Source organism: Puma concolor, chromosome B2, assembly GCF_028749965.1.
Source record: "Puma concolor isolate L17-30 chromosome B2, mPumCon1.1.hap2, whole genome shotgun sequence".
In the NCBI taxonomy this organism is placed as follows: Eukaryota; Metazoa; Chordata; class Mammalia; order Carnivora; family Felidae; genus Puma; species Puma concolor.
The window spans coordinates 144,430,833-144,444,614 of NC_141671.1; the positions used below are offsets into that span (position 1 = coordinate 144,430,833).

General features: G+C 40.3%; 1 protein-coding gene across 5 annotated transcripts in view; it reads right to left on the reverse strand.

Annotated features, from left to right (window-relative positions):
* Nucleotides 1-583: 583 nt before the first annotated feature.
* Nucleotides 584-13,782, reverse strand: part of SERAC1 (serine active site containing 1) — a 66,571-nt gene continuing 53,372 nt past the window's right edge. For 3 of the 5 annotated variants that reach the window (XM_086708241.1, XM_025925691.2, XM_086708240.1), the window contains 7 exons: nucleotides 10,910-11,060; nucleotides 9,095-9,236; nucleotides 7,997-8,091; nucleotides 6,141-6,238; nucleotides 4,536-4,718; nucleotides 3,233-3,376; nucleotides 584-1,822 (listed from right to left, as the gene is read on the reverse strand). In XM_086708241.1, coding sequence (XP_086564367.1) covers nucleotides 1,686-1,822; nucleotides 3,233-3,376; nucleotides 4,536-4,718; nucleotides 6,141-6,238; nucleotides 7,997-8,091; nucleotides 9,095-9,236; nucleotides 10,910-11,060 — 950 coding nt within the window. In that variant the 3' untranslated portion in view covers nucleotides 584-1,685. Of the gene's footprint in view, nucleotides 1,823-3,232; nucleotides 3,377-4,535; nucleotides 4,719-4,747; nucleotides 5,646-6,140; nucleotides 6,239-7,996; nucleotides 8,092-9,094; nucleotides 9,237-10,909; nucleotides 11,061-13,782 lie in introns of those variants that run through there. The other 2 variants (XR_015251684.1, XM_086708242.1) reach the window with 2 other exon arrangements.

The following is a 13,782-nucleotide window of genomic DNA, read 5'->3' on the forward strand; positions in this document are numbered from 1 at the left end:
ATCACAGTCAGCCTCTAGAGGTGTGGTGAATTAGAAGTCTGAACCTCAGGCTGCAGCTTTTAAGAGCTGCAAATCGATCTCCCTTAGCTAGTATTTATTGTCAGCTTACCATTGCTAGCTAATCCTTACATTCACTGTATCTACATAATAAAACAAGTGGTTAAGTCACTTGTTAGGTTGGTTCATAATTACATGTTGAGAGTTTACTGGTGACCTGAGTTTACCTTCAGATGCTGTACTTTATAGTTTTAGCTTTGGTTATCCCATTCTACAAATGTCTACCATCTTCAAAATGCTAAAGATAGGTTTAAAAGGACCCAGCAATTCCACTCCTTATATCCAAGAGAATGGAAAACATATGTCCACATAAAAACTTGTACGTGTTTACAGCAGCATTATTCATAATAGCCAAAAAGTGAAAAGAACCTAAATATTCATCAGCCAATGAATGCATAAACAAATGTATATCTCCACACAACTGAACATTATTTGACCATAAAGAGGAATGAAGTACTGATACATGCTACATCATACATGAACCTTGAAAACATTATGCTAAAAGAAGGCAGACACAGAGGCCACACATTGTATGATTCCATTTATATGAAATGTCCATAATACGCAAATCCATAGAGGGAGTAGATTAGTGTTTGGCAGGAGCTGAAGGGAAAGGAGGTGAGTAGTGATTGCTAATGGGTATAGAGTTAATTTGGGGGATGATGCAATGTTCTGAAATTACATAGTGGGGAGGGTCGTACAACTCTGTATATACACTAAAAACCAACTGTATGTTTAAAAGGATCAATATTACGCGATTTCTATCTTAATGCTGTTAAAACTAAAAAGTCATTAACGTGATTTCATATTTCTTACATGCTCAAGGTCAATTGATGCAACTTTCAAATGAGCATGAAAGAAAGGTCTATGTTACTTAGCTAAAGAGAATCAGAGAATCTTCATACTAAGTACTGCTGATATATATATATATATATATATATATAATGGATTAGCTACTTTATCCTTATCTGGGAAAAATTACAAGTATAGGTAGCTGCAATCTGGAAAGAATTACTAGAGGCTACAATTCTTTTAAAAAGAGAATTATTTGTTCTCAGCAATATGAAAATAAAAACTTGTAAGGAACTGCCCATGGATGACAAGTCTGACAGTTAATGTTAGACAAAGGTTTACACAGATATATATTTTTAAATTTACAGCACATGGAAACCCAGAACAAAAAATATTTATATTCTATATATTATATTCCATAGTTCAGTCTCCTCTCTAGTCTAGGTACTCTCCAAATGGCATTTTTATGGAAGGTGATGATTGCTCTCCCTTGAGAAACCATCAGTGTTCTTCCTGGTATGAGCTGGAGACAGTCACAGATGACAAAAGGCAGTCTCTGTCCGTAGCAGCTTGCTCTCTGCACCAGGGCCAACGCTGCAAAACATAAGCTAGTGCACATGGAATTTCTTTTAAACCAAAAGAATCCAGTCTAGCCCTTCATTCTTTGATTGCCACTTTAGGTTTGTGCTTTTCAGTGCATGAAATGAGAATAGGCTGTTGCCTGCAACATGCTTCAGACCACAGTGATGCCATAGGGAATATGTTTGCATGATTGCTTAGAGCTTTAAAAGAGAAAGAGAACACCAAATTTCTTGCAAAATGGAAGAGGATAACGGTCAGTCTTCAAGATCTTTGGCTAAAGTTTCACAGATGAATTGTAAGGTACGCTGGTATAAAAAAGCATCTTTTTTCTTTGGCTTACAAATGTTCAAATGGTCAACATCCACAGGAATTAGATCTCCAATGCCTAAATCTGAAGAAAACAAAAATGTCAAAATCTAAGTAAAAATGGAGGCTTCCCCTGTCAATACTGAACGAGGACAGTTGGGTGGTTCCAAATGTGATTTGGTGGTGCTAATGGACTCTAAAAAGATAAAGGAACCAGAAGTGTGACCATTGCTAAACTACATGCGACTAATCACATGAGAATGGATTCTCAGGTATAATTTTATGCTTTTCATAAACTCTTTGTAGAATTTATGTGTTCTGGCCTACTTGCTAACAGTGAACAGAACCTGAGTAGTATCATCCTCAAAACCTTTATATATTTGCATGTTATTACTAAATTATTCCACGGTTCTTTTAACCACCTCTTTTTCTAGAGTTTATGTTGTTATACTTCATAACGAGCTCCCTTATCCTGACAAGAATGGGAACGTCTCACATGGGATTCATCTTTCACTCTACCAGGGTAAGAGGATTTAGTGCTTGAGAGATCTAGTAGAGTTTCTGATGTTTCAGCCTAACAAAGTCACCTAGCTGGAAGTGACAAGAGGTCCTAGTTCCAAAGTCCTTTTTGTAAGTTCTTCAACCCATGAACTCCTCACCCTATGGGGTATTACTTTGCGGTAAAGCCTCTTTAGGCTCAATACATAATGGACTTAGGACAAAACTTGTTATACAGGCTGAAGAACCATCTGCCAGACACTCCAGAGCCACACTGTCCCTGAGAGCCCTCAGTATGGCCAAATACCACCAGATAGCACCCAGCCCTGTATCAGAGGTGATCCAGTTGACCAGGTGAGGGAAAAGCGGTTCAAGAAGGGAAATGTGTGGGTTATATACTACATACAGAGTAATATCGGAGGCTATAAAGAGAATTAAGAGTTGGGCCCTACCCTCAAAGAGCCTGTGATACATTATAATACACCATAGTAACAGGTATTGGTTATTTCCAGTATTGTAAAAAAAAAAAAAACAAAACTGGTGTTTGAATATTCCCCATCTAAGATTCCAATGGAAAAAACTAAAAAAAAAAATACAATCCTCCATTTACTAAAGCTTCCACACTTTTAGCTGCATGTAGAAACCTTTAACAAATCAATCATCAGTCTGTTAAATGAAATGCTCCTTTCGTTCTGACACAAGGGCTCTGTATTCTTACTTTCATGCGACAGAGCTCACTGGTTATGGCTAAGTTAGAAGTAGCCAATGAACCCTGGCCAGCTAGTCAGTTAAATGCAGGGATGGAGAGGAGTAATGCCAAGGTTGTATGTTGGCAGAGAAATTTTAATCTATAGCTGAAAAGAATCATAGAATCTAGATCTCCTTAAAACTGTCTCCTTAACTGAGAAGCTGAACATAAAAACGGGTTGCTTCTGATTAAATATAGGTACCACCAACTAGGCATCTCATAGGGAACAAATTTCGCAAGAGTGAATACCTGCTGATTCCACAGGTACCACATGCAGTTTAATCATGCTACCAATGTAAGTTGGCAGTGTTTCCACGAAATTCAGCACCTGGAAGTTTTTGTCTTTAGCAAACTCCAGAAAGTCATCCTGTAGTGTTTTAAGTGCAGGAGAATCTGTAAAATTACAGAAAACAAGACTGTGACAAATTGTTTACCCAATTCATAATAAAATGTACTAAAGAGAAAATTAGGGTCCTGATGAAAGTTCGTGGCTTATTTTCTCCTTCCCAAGAAGCCGTTAAGATGAGACTAAAGAGTTAAAGCCACCCCAGAACTGACAGAGGCCAGCAGGCAGAGGGAGAGGTTCCACATGTTACTGGCTGACTGGAAGTAGGTAGGGCAATGTGGTATGTGGGACTGAGGGGTCCCTCAGTGTGCTGGCTGGCACCTTCACCCTAAAGCCCAACCTCCCATCAACAGAGCCTGTCTCTAATCACAGAGTGCCTGTCCCCCATCCTCAACTAGGAAAAGGCAACCAGGACAGACCATATCCTAGAAGATACCCTACAACCTAAAAGAGACAGACCTGGTGAACAAAAAGAAAAGAAAGGGGGGGCGGAAAAAACCTGGGCACAGAAGACACAGAACTCAGTGAAGAAACAGAAAAGAACTTTAAGAAAAACCTCGAATTAGTATCATTAAGATGATTTCAAAAGAATCAGAGAACAAGAAAGAGTTTGTGGAAAATAAAACAACTGCCAAAAATAAAGTTCAATAGAAGGTTTAGAAGATGAAGTAACTCTCCATAAAGCAGGAGAGCAAATCTGAACAAAAAGACAAGTGATATATTAAGGCTCAGCCAGGGGCTCCAAAATGATCAATAGGTGTTCCAGAAAAAGAGAAAATGCTTATCAATCAAAGTAAAGATAGTGCATTATAATTACTATCCTGAAAATCTTAAAACTTTGTTAACGTCTTAATAAGTTGACCTTCTGAACTCATGGAAAAAAGCAGTTCGTTGGTAATTTGGAATAATACTTAAAATTTTAAATATTTAAGATAGTATTAAAATTGTTATATTTGAGCAAATAATGGCTTAAGGGAAAGTATCAAAGAAAAATCAAGCCTAAACTAAAAATTTTCTATGACAGTCTAAACATGATTTGTATACAAATAACAAAATGGGATCACTTCTTGGCCTTTTGGCTAAGACCAAGTGCAAATAATAAAATGGGATAATATAGCCAAGTTAGACACTTTCTTCCTCCTTGTCCTGTATAACTAATATTGTGATACAATCCCAATTCCCTTCGTGACAGAAGGTAAATATTACCCTTGCTGAGTTCTTTGACTTCCAAGGAGGGAAAGAGAAGATAGCGAATATTAACAGAGTATTCAGCCAGATGGGATCCATGATGAGGGACGCTATAAAAAATTATTCCTCTGGTATTGTTTATAACAGTACTCATTTCTGGCTTCTTAGAGGCTTCCAACAGCATCTTTTTGACAAGAAGACCTAGTTGTACAAAGAAAAAGAATGCATGAGCTGTTTTTCTTCCTTCCATTATTCTAAAAAAAAAAAAAAGCGGGGCAGGGGGGTGGTGGTAGGGAACATATACACAAAAAGAGATGTTTCTTTTAAAAGTTTAAACAATTCTCTATAGTCCAACAGACAGGGCTTTAAAATATTAGCACTTGATAATGTAGAATACAGATGTCCCTTTAACAACATGGTTTGAACGTACAGGTCCACTCATAATGGATTTCGTACAGTACTGTTAATATATCTTCTCATGATCTTATCTATTGTAAGAATACAGTACGGTATACATACACAAAACATATTTATTGACCATTATCAGTAAGGCGTCTGGTCAACAGTACGCTATCAGTAGCTAAGTTTTGGGGGAGTCAGAAGTTATATGCAGATTTTTGACTATGCAGGGGTTAGTGCCCCTAGTCCTCATGCTATTCCAGGGCCAACTGTATAGAACACAAGCCTACAAACAGGTAAGATTCTACAAACTCACCTGAAATGCAGATCTTCTATCACAGGATGCACTGTCCCACAGAAGGAGTGCCGGGCATTGCTATTTGGGGTGTCCATCAATGAAGTACATGTGCAGTACTAGTCTCCCCATCCTGCCCACAGTGACCCACTAATGGCCACACCATGAGGACAGTACTAATATTCAAAAGAGAGTCCCCTAAAGCTTAACCCCCAAGGAAAACAAACCTTCCGTAGGCAAATGCACCCAGGAAGGCACCATCTCTTCTGTCCTCCTACCCTGGGCTTGAAGCTGATGATGCAACACAAAGGTCACTTAGATGGTGACAGTAGACCTCTGCAGACACAAACGGCTACATCTTCCTTTCTCTGAGAAAAATCCCCAACTCTGAGTCTGCAATCCTGAGCGTTTCATCAGATAAACGAGGTCAGAGGCTGCAACAAGGCCCATTGCAGGGCAGCTGGTGAAAACTCGCAGAGAAAGGGGGTGGGGAGTGGGCTGGGAGGGGCAGGGGATGTTGCTTAGCAAGCCTACACCAGGTCCCAGATGCCATCACACCTCCCCTTCAGCAGGCTTGGGGCTGGGGCTGTGGGCTCCGCAGTGGTCGGGGGTGCAGGGAAGCGGGGAGCACAAGGACCAGCCAGGAATGCTGAGGGATATTTATAGGTCAGGCTTATATAAGCCATAGACTGCTTCTGCTGTTTACTGACTCTCACTACATGAGATCATGATGTTGTCAAACTCCTGTTCCTTGTGGTCCCCTTGTAGAAAAACAAATAGCAGGGAAGGAGAGGAGAGTAATTTAAAAACTTAGCCACAGCCAAAAACGTTAATTTGGGGGGAAAGGGCCAGTGTTAAGTGAAACAGCTGGGGTAACTCAGCTCCAACAGCCTCACAGCGCTGGCTTCACAACGATGAAATGTACTTACCTCCCATGCTGTGTGACACCCAAATGACTGGCCTGTCCCCAACACCAGCAGCTCTGAGCTTCCTCAGAAGCTCGTCGCTCCTGAACGCAATGGACTTCCTGAACGAAAAGAAACCAGCAGGAATAACATGGGGCTACTGCCTCCCCGCCACAAATTTTATTCTCCAATTTTTTAAGACAAGAACTTTTTTGGGCCAATATCATACACTACATTTTGGGGTCAGGAATACCCCTATTCTCTCTGCTTGATTTCTACAACTGCTCATTCCCCATTTCTTAGTCACACTGGCATAACTGGGAATATCCAGGCCCAGAACAGACCACTCGTTTACTCAACAAGCAGGGTTTGAGCATCTAATATGCGTGTGGCAATTTTTACAAGTCAAGCTCGGGTCTCGCACCAACTGCTCCCACCACTTAGGATGTGTGTCCTTTCTCATTATGTGGCCTGAAAATAACACCATGTTGTCTCTTGTGAGTTCACCTATGTGGTCACCTGCCATTGCTGGTTAGTTCTACTTGTATTTATGCTGCAAACATTAAGCTTTCGTCATTTTGGTTATTTAGAAATGCCAGAAAGCTATCAGAATCAGAAAATTCAAAGTAATTTTCAAACAAAAAGGGAACTTCAAAACTATGTAGTCTGGTAGTTTTATTTATTTTTTTTTAATTTTTTTTTCAACGTTTATTTTATTTTTGGGACAGAGAGAGACAGAGCATGAACGGGGGAGGAGCAGAGAGAGAGGGAGACAAAGAATCGGAAACAGGCTCCAGGCTCTGAGCCATCAGCCCAGAGCCTGACGCGGGGCTCAAACTCACGGACCGCGAGATCGTGACCTGGCTGAAGTCGGACGCTTAACCGACTGCGCCACCCAGGCGCCCCGTGTAGTCTGGTAGTTTTAAACTGTTTATCTAGGGGTGCCTGGGTGGCTCAGTCGGTTGAGCGTCCGACTTCAGCTCAGGTCATGATCTCACGGTCCGTGAGTTCGAGGCCTGGGTCGGGCTCTGTGCTGACAGCTCAGAGCCTGGAGCCTGCTTCGGATTCTGTGTCTCCCTCTCTCTCTGCCCCTAACCCACTCATGCTCTGTCTCTCTCTGCCTCAAAAATAAATAAAAACATTAAAAAAAAATTTTTTTTTTAATAAAAATAAACTATAGATATAGAATCCTTTCCTTGCAATAAAGGTTTGTCAGAGTTCCTCCAGGTGAAATGGGGAAGGACCCTTGAGCTCTTGCCCACTGGCCCTCAGAACACTTCTCTGGCACCTAAGTGGGGGCCATTCACCAGTGCCAATCAGTTTGGTAACAGTGATTCCGACCAACTCTCTCAATTTGCAGACCAAGCCTCCCAGACAAGTTAGATGGCTTGTTGATCACACAGTGGGTCAAAGGTACAATCAGCTACAGTCTTGGTCCCGGAGCCAAGAGGTCCAGGGCTCCTTCATGTATATACAGTCAGCACATGTGACCTACAAGTGACACCGGGAGCCTACAGTGCTCAGCATCTTTTTCTTTGCTTCCTTTAGTCAATATACTTGTGAACACGAAAGGAAAAAGCTTCACGTTTACTTCTGAGAGTAAAGGAGACTTTGCTATAGAATCCACTGGTCCTTACTATGAGAATAGTTACAAATGAACCACTTTAGGAATCCAACATTGACGCTGTATCTAAGCCTTATACTATTTCATTGTTTATATATTACTAACTCCTTCTAGAAGGAAGAGAAAAAAGGCTAGGGTTTTCATAATAAAATTCTGTCTGTGGCATCAAAAGCTAAAGCCCCTCTCCCCACCCCAGAGGGTCCACTTGTGGCCTGGACCCTGGCCCTTCCTCCCAGCCCACAACTTCCTCTGTTACCTTTCCATCGGGCACCTCGTTCTCCAGTCGCTCAGGCTGGTGTCATACTCCACAGATATAATTCGGAGAGCAGGACAGTCTCTTGCCAACCATGTCTATATGATTAAAAGGTACAAAAGAACATATATGAATTTCCACTGCTTCAGTTATTTCCTAGTAATTGACACCTGTAACTAAAGGTCACTGTAATACTGACGACTAATAAACATAGCATTAGAATAAAGTTTAAAGGTGACTAGAAAACCAGTTCCAACGTTTTATCTTTTTATGTCTCTGGTCACAAGGTGGCACCAATATTTATAAGCATAAGGCCAATGCAAGTTTCCAGAACATATTCTCAATTTTAATGCACTATAGCCAAAAGCAAGGAGTTCTTGGAATCCAGATCAAATTAGATTTTGGAGAGCACTTAATAGAAAGTTATGATCTCAGCACAGAGAATATGACGGTGGAAGATCTGACCTGGAACTCAGAGATACTAATTGAGTCACAGTTGTCTGTGGACCCAGGGTCTATCGTACTTCAGTGTTGCTAGAGACCAAGTGCAAACCATTCTTTGCGGGATAAGCCTCTGTGAAGGTGAGGAAACCACGGTGGGACAAAGCCCAAGAAACTGCACGTGTGCAACAACCGTGTTCACTGAACTTTAGGTATATTCCACTGGACGCATTCATCTCAGAATTAAGGCTCTCAGAAGAAATGTCATCAAGGAAATCCAAAGTAGAATTATTTCTTCAAAGTATTTCTGTTTTTATAATTATTAAAGTCACAGAACTAGCTAACTATTATGAATATGTTATGGGTTATATTTTTAATAGGAGTGAACAAATACTGGCCCTCACCCATTTTTTAACTTAGTGAAATACTCCTTGAGAGTTATAGCCCACACCCTGATCAGAAATTACACAACAGAAGGCAGGGTGACAAGCCGAGCTGTTCAGGAATATACTACAAATGTCCCCAAGGAACAGAAAATCTGCATGGAAGAAAAATCCCAGTAGAAAGAGAAAAATAAGCAAATCACAATGAGGCCCTGACAGCTGGAGACACCAATGTGTCATGAAGAAGGTGGCCTAACCAAAGTCAGCACTTCCTTACCTTAGGCCAACATGTTGTATACCTGGCATCGTCCTCTAAAATCTTTTCAGTTAAAAGCTGCTCATTGTCCTGCTGGCGCCATGTTTTGAATGCTGCTCCCATAAGGCCATGAATAAAAAGGACATCTGCTTTAATGGGCTGACTGAGGAGGAGAGAGTTTTAAAAAGAAGCAGAATAAACGCATTACTGCTTGGGAAAGAATCTACACAGCACTCTGTGGATGGTGCTTAGCAAGCTTATATGACAGCAAGTAAAACCACGAAGGCAGGCCGTGTAAGCACAGGTGCGCTGAGGATCCCTGTAAGGAGTCTGGGCACAGAGACACGGAGCGTGCTTGCTACTCTACAAAAGTGGACACAGATCCAGCCAGTAGACCAACCAAAGTCAACTGGAATAAGTTTGGTGACCAATGAAGCAACATATGTCATAGACTGCCCTCCAAAGAATTTCATGAGAATACTCCACAAATCAATAACAGTATTTAAGAAATTAAGTTAGTGTAGTTTCAAATTGAGTATGCATGAGAGATTTTTTAAAACTTATCAAGGGAAATGTTTAGCAGAAATGAGATTTTAAGGTAATTTATTGTCTTTAGATAGGACATTTTTAAAAACTGGACATAGAGTATTACTTGTAAGTTATTTATAGTACCCACACAATTATGCAATACATATAAAATACATTTCCATATTATTTGTTTATAAATTGGAATTATCCAGGCAATCCATTTTTCAATTAAATGTTTTTGCTATTTTCTGAGGTATTATTTTTTTTTAATGTTTATTTATTTCAGAGAGAGAGAGAGACAGAGTGTGAGCAGGGTAGGGGCAGAGAGAGAGGGAGAACACAGAATCCAAAGCAGGCTCCAGGCTCTGAGCTGTCCGCACAGAGCCTGACACAGGGCTCAAACCCACAAACCAGGAGATCATGACCTGAGCCGAAATCAGATACTTAACTGACTGAGCTACTCAGGCACTCCTCTGAGGTATTATTTTAAAGTGCCTGACAAGGGGCACCTGGATGGCTCAATTGGTTAAGGGTCTGACTCTTGATTTCAGCTCAGGTCATGCTCTCAGGGTTCTGTGAGATCGAGCCCTGCGAAAGGGCTCTGCGCTGACAGCAGGGAGCCTGCTTGGGATTCTCTCTCCCCCTCTCTCAAAATAAATGAATAAAAACTTTAAAAAAAAATTCTAAATAAATAAATACATAAAGTGCCTGACAAAAATCCCAGAAATATGTAAGTTTTTCATTGTGGTCCTTTCTATATTTACGATCTCAGCAATGATACAACTGGAAATGGTGACCAGATATAACCTTGAGGAGTAGGAGTCAAATTTATTACAACTTCCTCCTTCTAGTGCATGATTTTATAACTTGCATAAACTTTCTGCAGTCCTTTTGAGTTCTAGAACCAGACTAATAGGATTGCCTGCATAGAGTGTCCTATGTCCTTCCATGCAAACCAACCTCTACAATCCTAATCAGCTATTAACTCAGATCTCCAAGAACCCAGCAGTGAAACAAACAACCCACATTACAAAACTCAAGCGGGCCACACTCCAAGAGGTGAACACTATCTTACTGAAGGTCGGCCCTTGGTGTAAAATCACGCTGGTAATTTAGCCAGTTCCATACTTTCATGACAGCCTGCAATTCTTCTGAGGTTATTATGGACAAATGGAGTCAGTATATAAGGTTATCAGGATTATCTGTAAGGCATTTAACATCTAAATTACGCAGAAATAAAATAAAAAGATAAGCCCTCTAGGCCTTACCTCCCCACAGGAGACAAAGCGACACCATTTGCTTTCTTACCTTGTGCGATACTGGGGGTGTAGTACATACACGCCGTCCTGGTATTTTTCTCGCATGGTCTCTCGGTCTAGATTAGCCAGGGTTCTGGCGGCATGTGAGGCCTCCATTATGCGGGGAGACTTCATTGCTTCTGCCAGTATAGAAACCCAACCTGGTGAGAAGAACAAGCTCCTAAATGCCGACGCTACTCCATCTCAGACTATGAGCGGTTTCTGGCTGAAAATAACAGGAGAAAGGCAGGCGCCAGTGTCTGTCTCACAGAAAAGAACGACTACTCCAACTCCATTCTGCCCTCTGGGTCCCACAGCACGTCATGTCCCAAGCCAGGTACCCTCTCCTCTATAGGAGGTCTCAAAGAAGGTGGGGGTTTAAGAGCCATTTTCTTTATTTAGAAAATCTAACAAAAGTTGCAATTACTAAGAAAATAGGGTATTTTGCTTTCAGCAAGAATTATTAAACTCAGTAATTTTAATACTAGTTATTTCATCCTGATTGTCAGTCACATTAGCAGTGTTTAACGCACATAAGAAATGATTTCTTTATAATGAGCTTGCTTAGAAATAACAAGTATTGGCAATGATGTGGAAAAAAAAGGAACCTTGGTGGGAATGTGAGCTGGTATAGCCAATGTGGACAACAGTACGAAGGTTCATCAAAAAATTAAAAATAGAATTACCATAGGATCTAGTAATTCCTCTACTGGGTATTTACCCAAATGAAACAAAAACACTAATTCAAAAAGACATAGGTCCCCCTATGTATACTGAATTATTTATAATATGGAAGAGCAAGATATGGAAACAACTCAAGTGTCCATCCACAGATAAGTGGAGAAAGAAGATGTGGTATATATGCAGAATATTGCCCAGCCTTAAAAAAAAAAAAAAAAAAAAAAAAAAAAGGAATCTTGCCATTTGCAATGACATGGCTGCAGTAAGAGGGTATCCTAATTGAAATAAGTCAGAGACAAATACTATATGATTTCACTCATATGTGAAATTTAAGAAACAAAAACAGAAAAAAGAGACAAACTAAAAAAAAAGACTTAGCTATAGAGAACAAACTGATGGTTGCCAGAGGGGAGGGTGTGGGGGGATGGGAGAAACAGGTGAAGGGGATAAAGAGGACACTTATCATAAGCACTGAGTAACGTACAATGGGTGAATCATATTGTACACCTGAAACTAATATAACACTGTACATTAGGTTTCAATTTAAAAAAAGAATATTAAAAAAGTAATAGTGCTTGATATATGAAAGTCTGTAAAACATGGGGTTCAGGAAGGAAACGTTTTTTTCTCAGCTCAGAGATTCACAGTATTTGACAGCTATTTGACTTCTCAATGACCTTTTTTTTTTTTGTTAACTCTACCCCCGACATAGGGCTCAAACTCAAGACCCAGAGATCAAGAGTTGGCTCCAGCAACTGGGCCAGCCAGGTGCCCCTAATATATACATGCTATATACTTTATAATGCACTTTTTTTCTTCAACAACATAGGATTATACTACAATATGGCTACAGTATGGGTTGTTTTTTAAGTTTATTTATTTAGGTAATCTCTATACCCAACGTGGGGCTTAAACTCACACCTGGAGATCAAGAGTTACATGCTGTACTGACCGAACCAGCCAGGTGCCCCCAAAACATTATTTTTTAAAGAGACACAAAGCCATACTATGTGCAATATGGCTTCATTTATTTTTCATGTTTTTGGTACTTAAAACATGACACTTTTTGCACATAAATATGTATGGAAGTGCATGTAAACACACGCCCACGCATGCACACACACACACCTGTAAAGGCACCTAGTTTGGTGCCTAGTCATCACCTCATAGGAGGGAGTTGGGTTGGGGAAGGCTCCGTAAAAAGGTGGGTTTAACTTTTTTGCTCTATGTTCTCTGAAGTTATTTACCAGGAGAATCTATTCACATGTTATTTATATAACTTAAAATAATACAACATGGACCCTGAGGGCAGAGAGATTTGGGCTTAAAACTTCTGTCCCCTACCGTTGCTGTGGAACCTCAGTCAAGTTACTTGGGCTGGAAGAAGGTTCTAATAAATAAATCCAAATAAAAACTGCACATACCAAGCCCAGCAGGCACTCAGCTGTCCCCATGTCCTCCTCCCACGCTCCGTGGCAAAAGTGTTAAGGATCAGTGTGATGATAGGAGGCCAGTATTTAATAACCCCAAAGAAGTCTCAGACCGAATCATCATTTTTTAACAATATTCAAATTTGTAACATTAAAAAAAAATGTCCCTTCAAAATGTTCTAAAGAATGCTTTATAATAACAATATAAGAATGTTTTGAAATTCTACCTATAGAGATACACAGGTATATTACTGGTATACATTCAAAAAGATGGCTTTATTTTTAATGGAGTCCCAAGAAAGGAAACGCAACAGAAAGCAAGGTGCAAGCCATTTCTATGGCTTTTTTTAGTTGACAAAGTATTTTCACAATGCCTGAGATGTTTCACCTTTTATAAAACATCAAATGCCCCTTGGAAAACTTGTGTCTTTAAGATTCAATTCTTCTAAATTCTGTAACATCTGAATACATGTTCATTATAAAAACAATTGTTTAAAAATAGCACTTAATAACGGGAAATCAACATGGCGGAAAAGTAGGGGGACCCAAAGTTCCCTCGTCCCTCAAACACAGCAGTGTTGAGACCAAAGGACTTTGAATTCCAAGAGTCTGGGCTCCAGAGTGACAGATTCCATCTCCAGGGGCCCATGGGGACAACCTGGCAAGGCCACAGGTGCATGATAGAGAACTGAGAGAGATGACAAAACAGGCAGGTAGGCACGGATGGGAGGGATCCCCTTCTGCAGAAGAGAGTCTGGGGAAGTGTAGGACT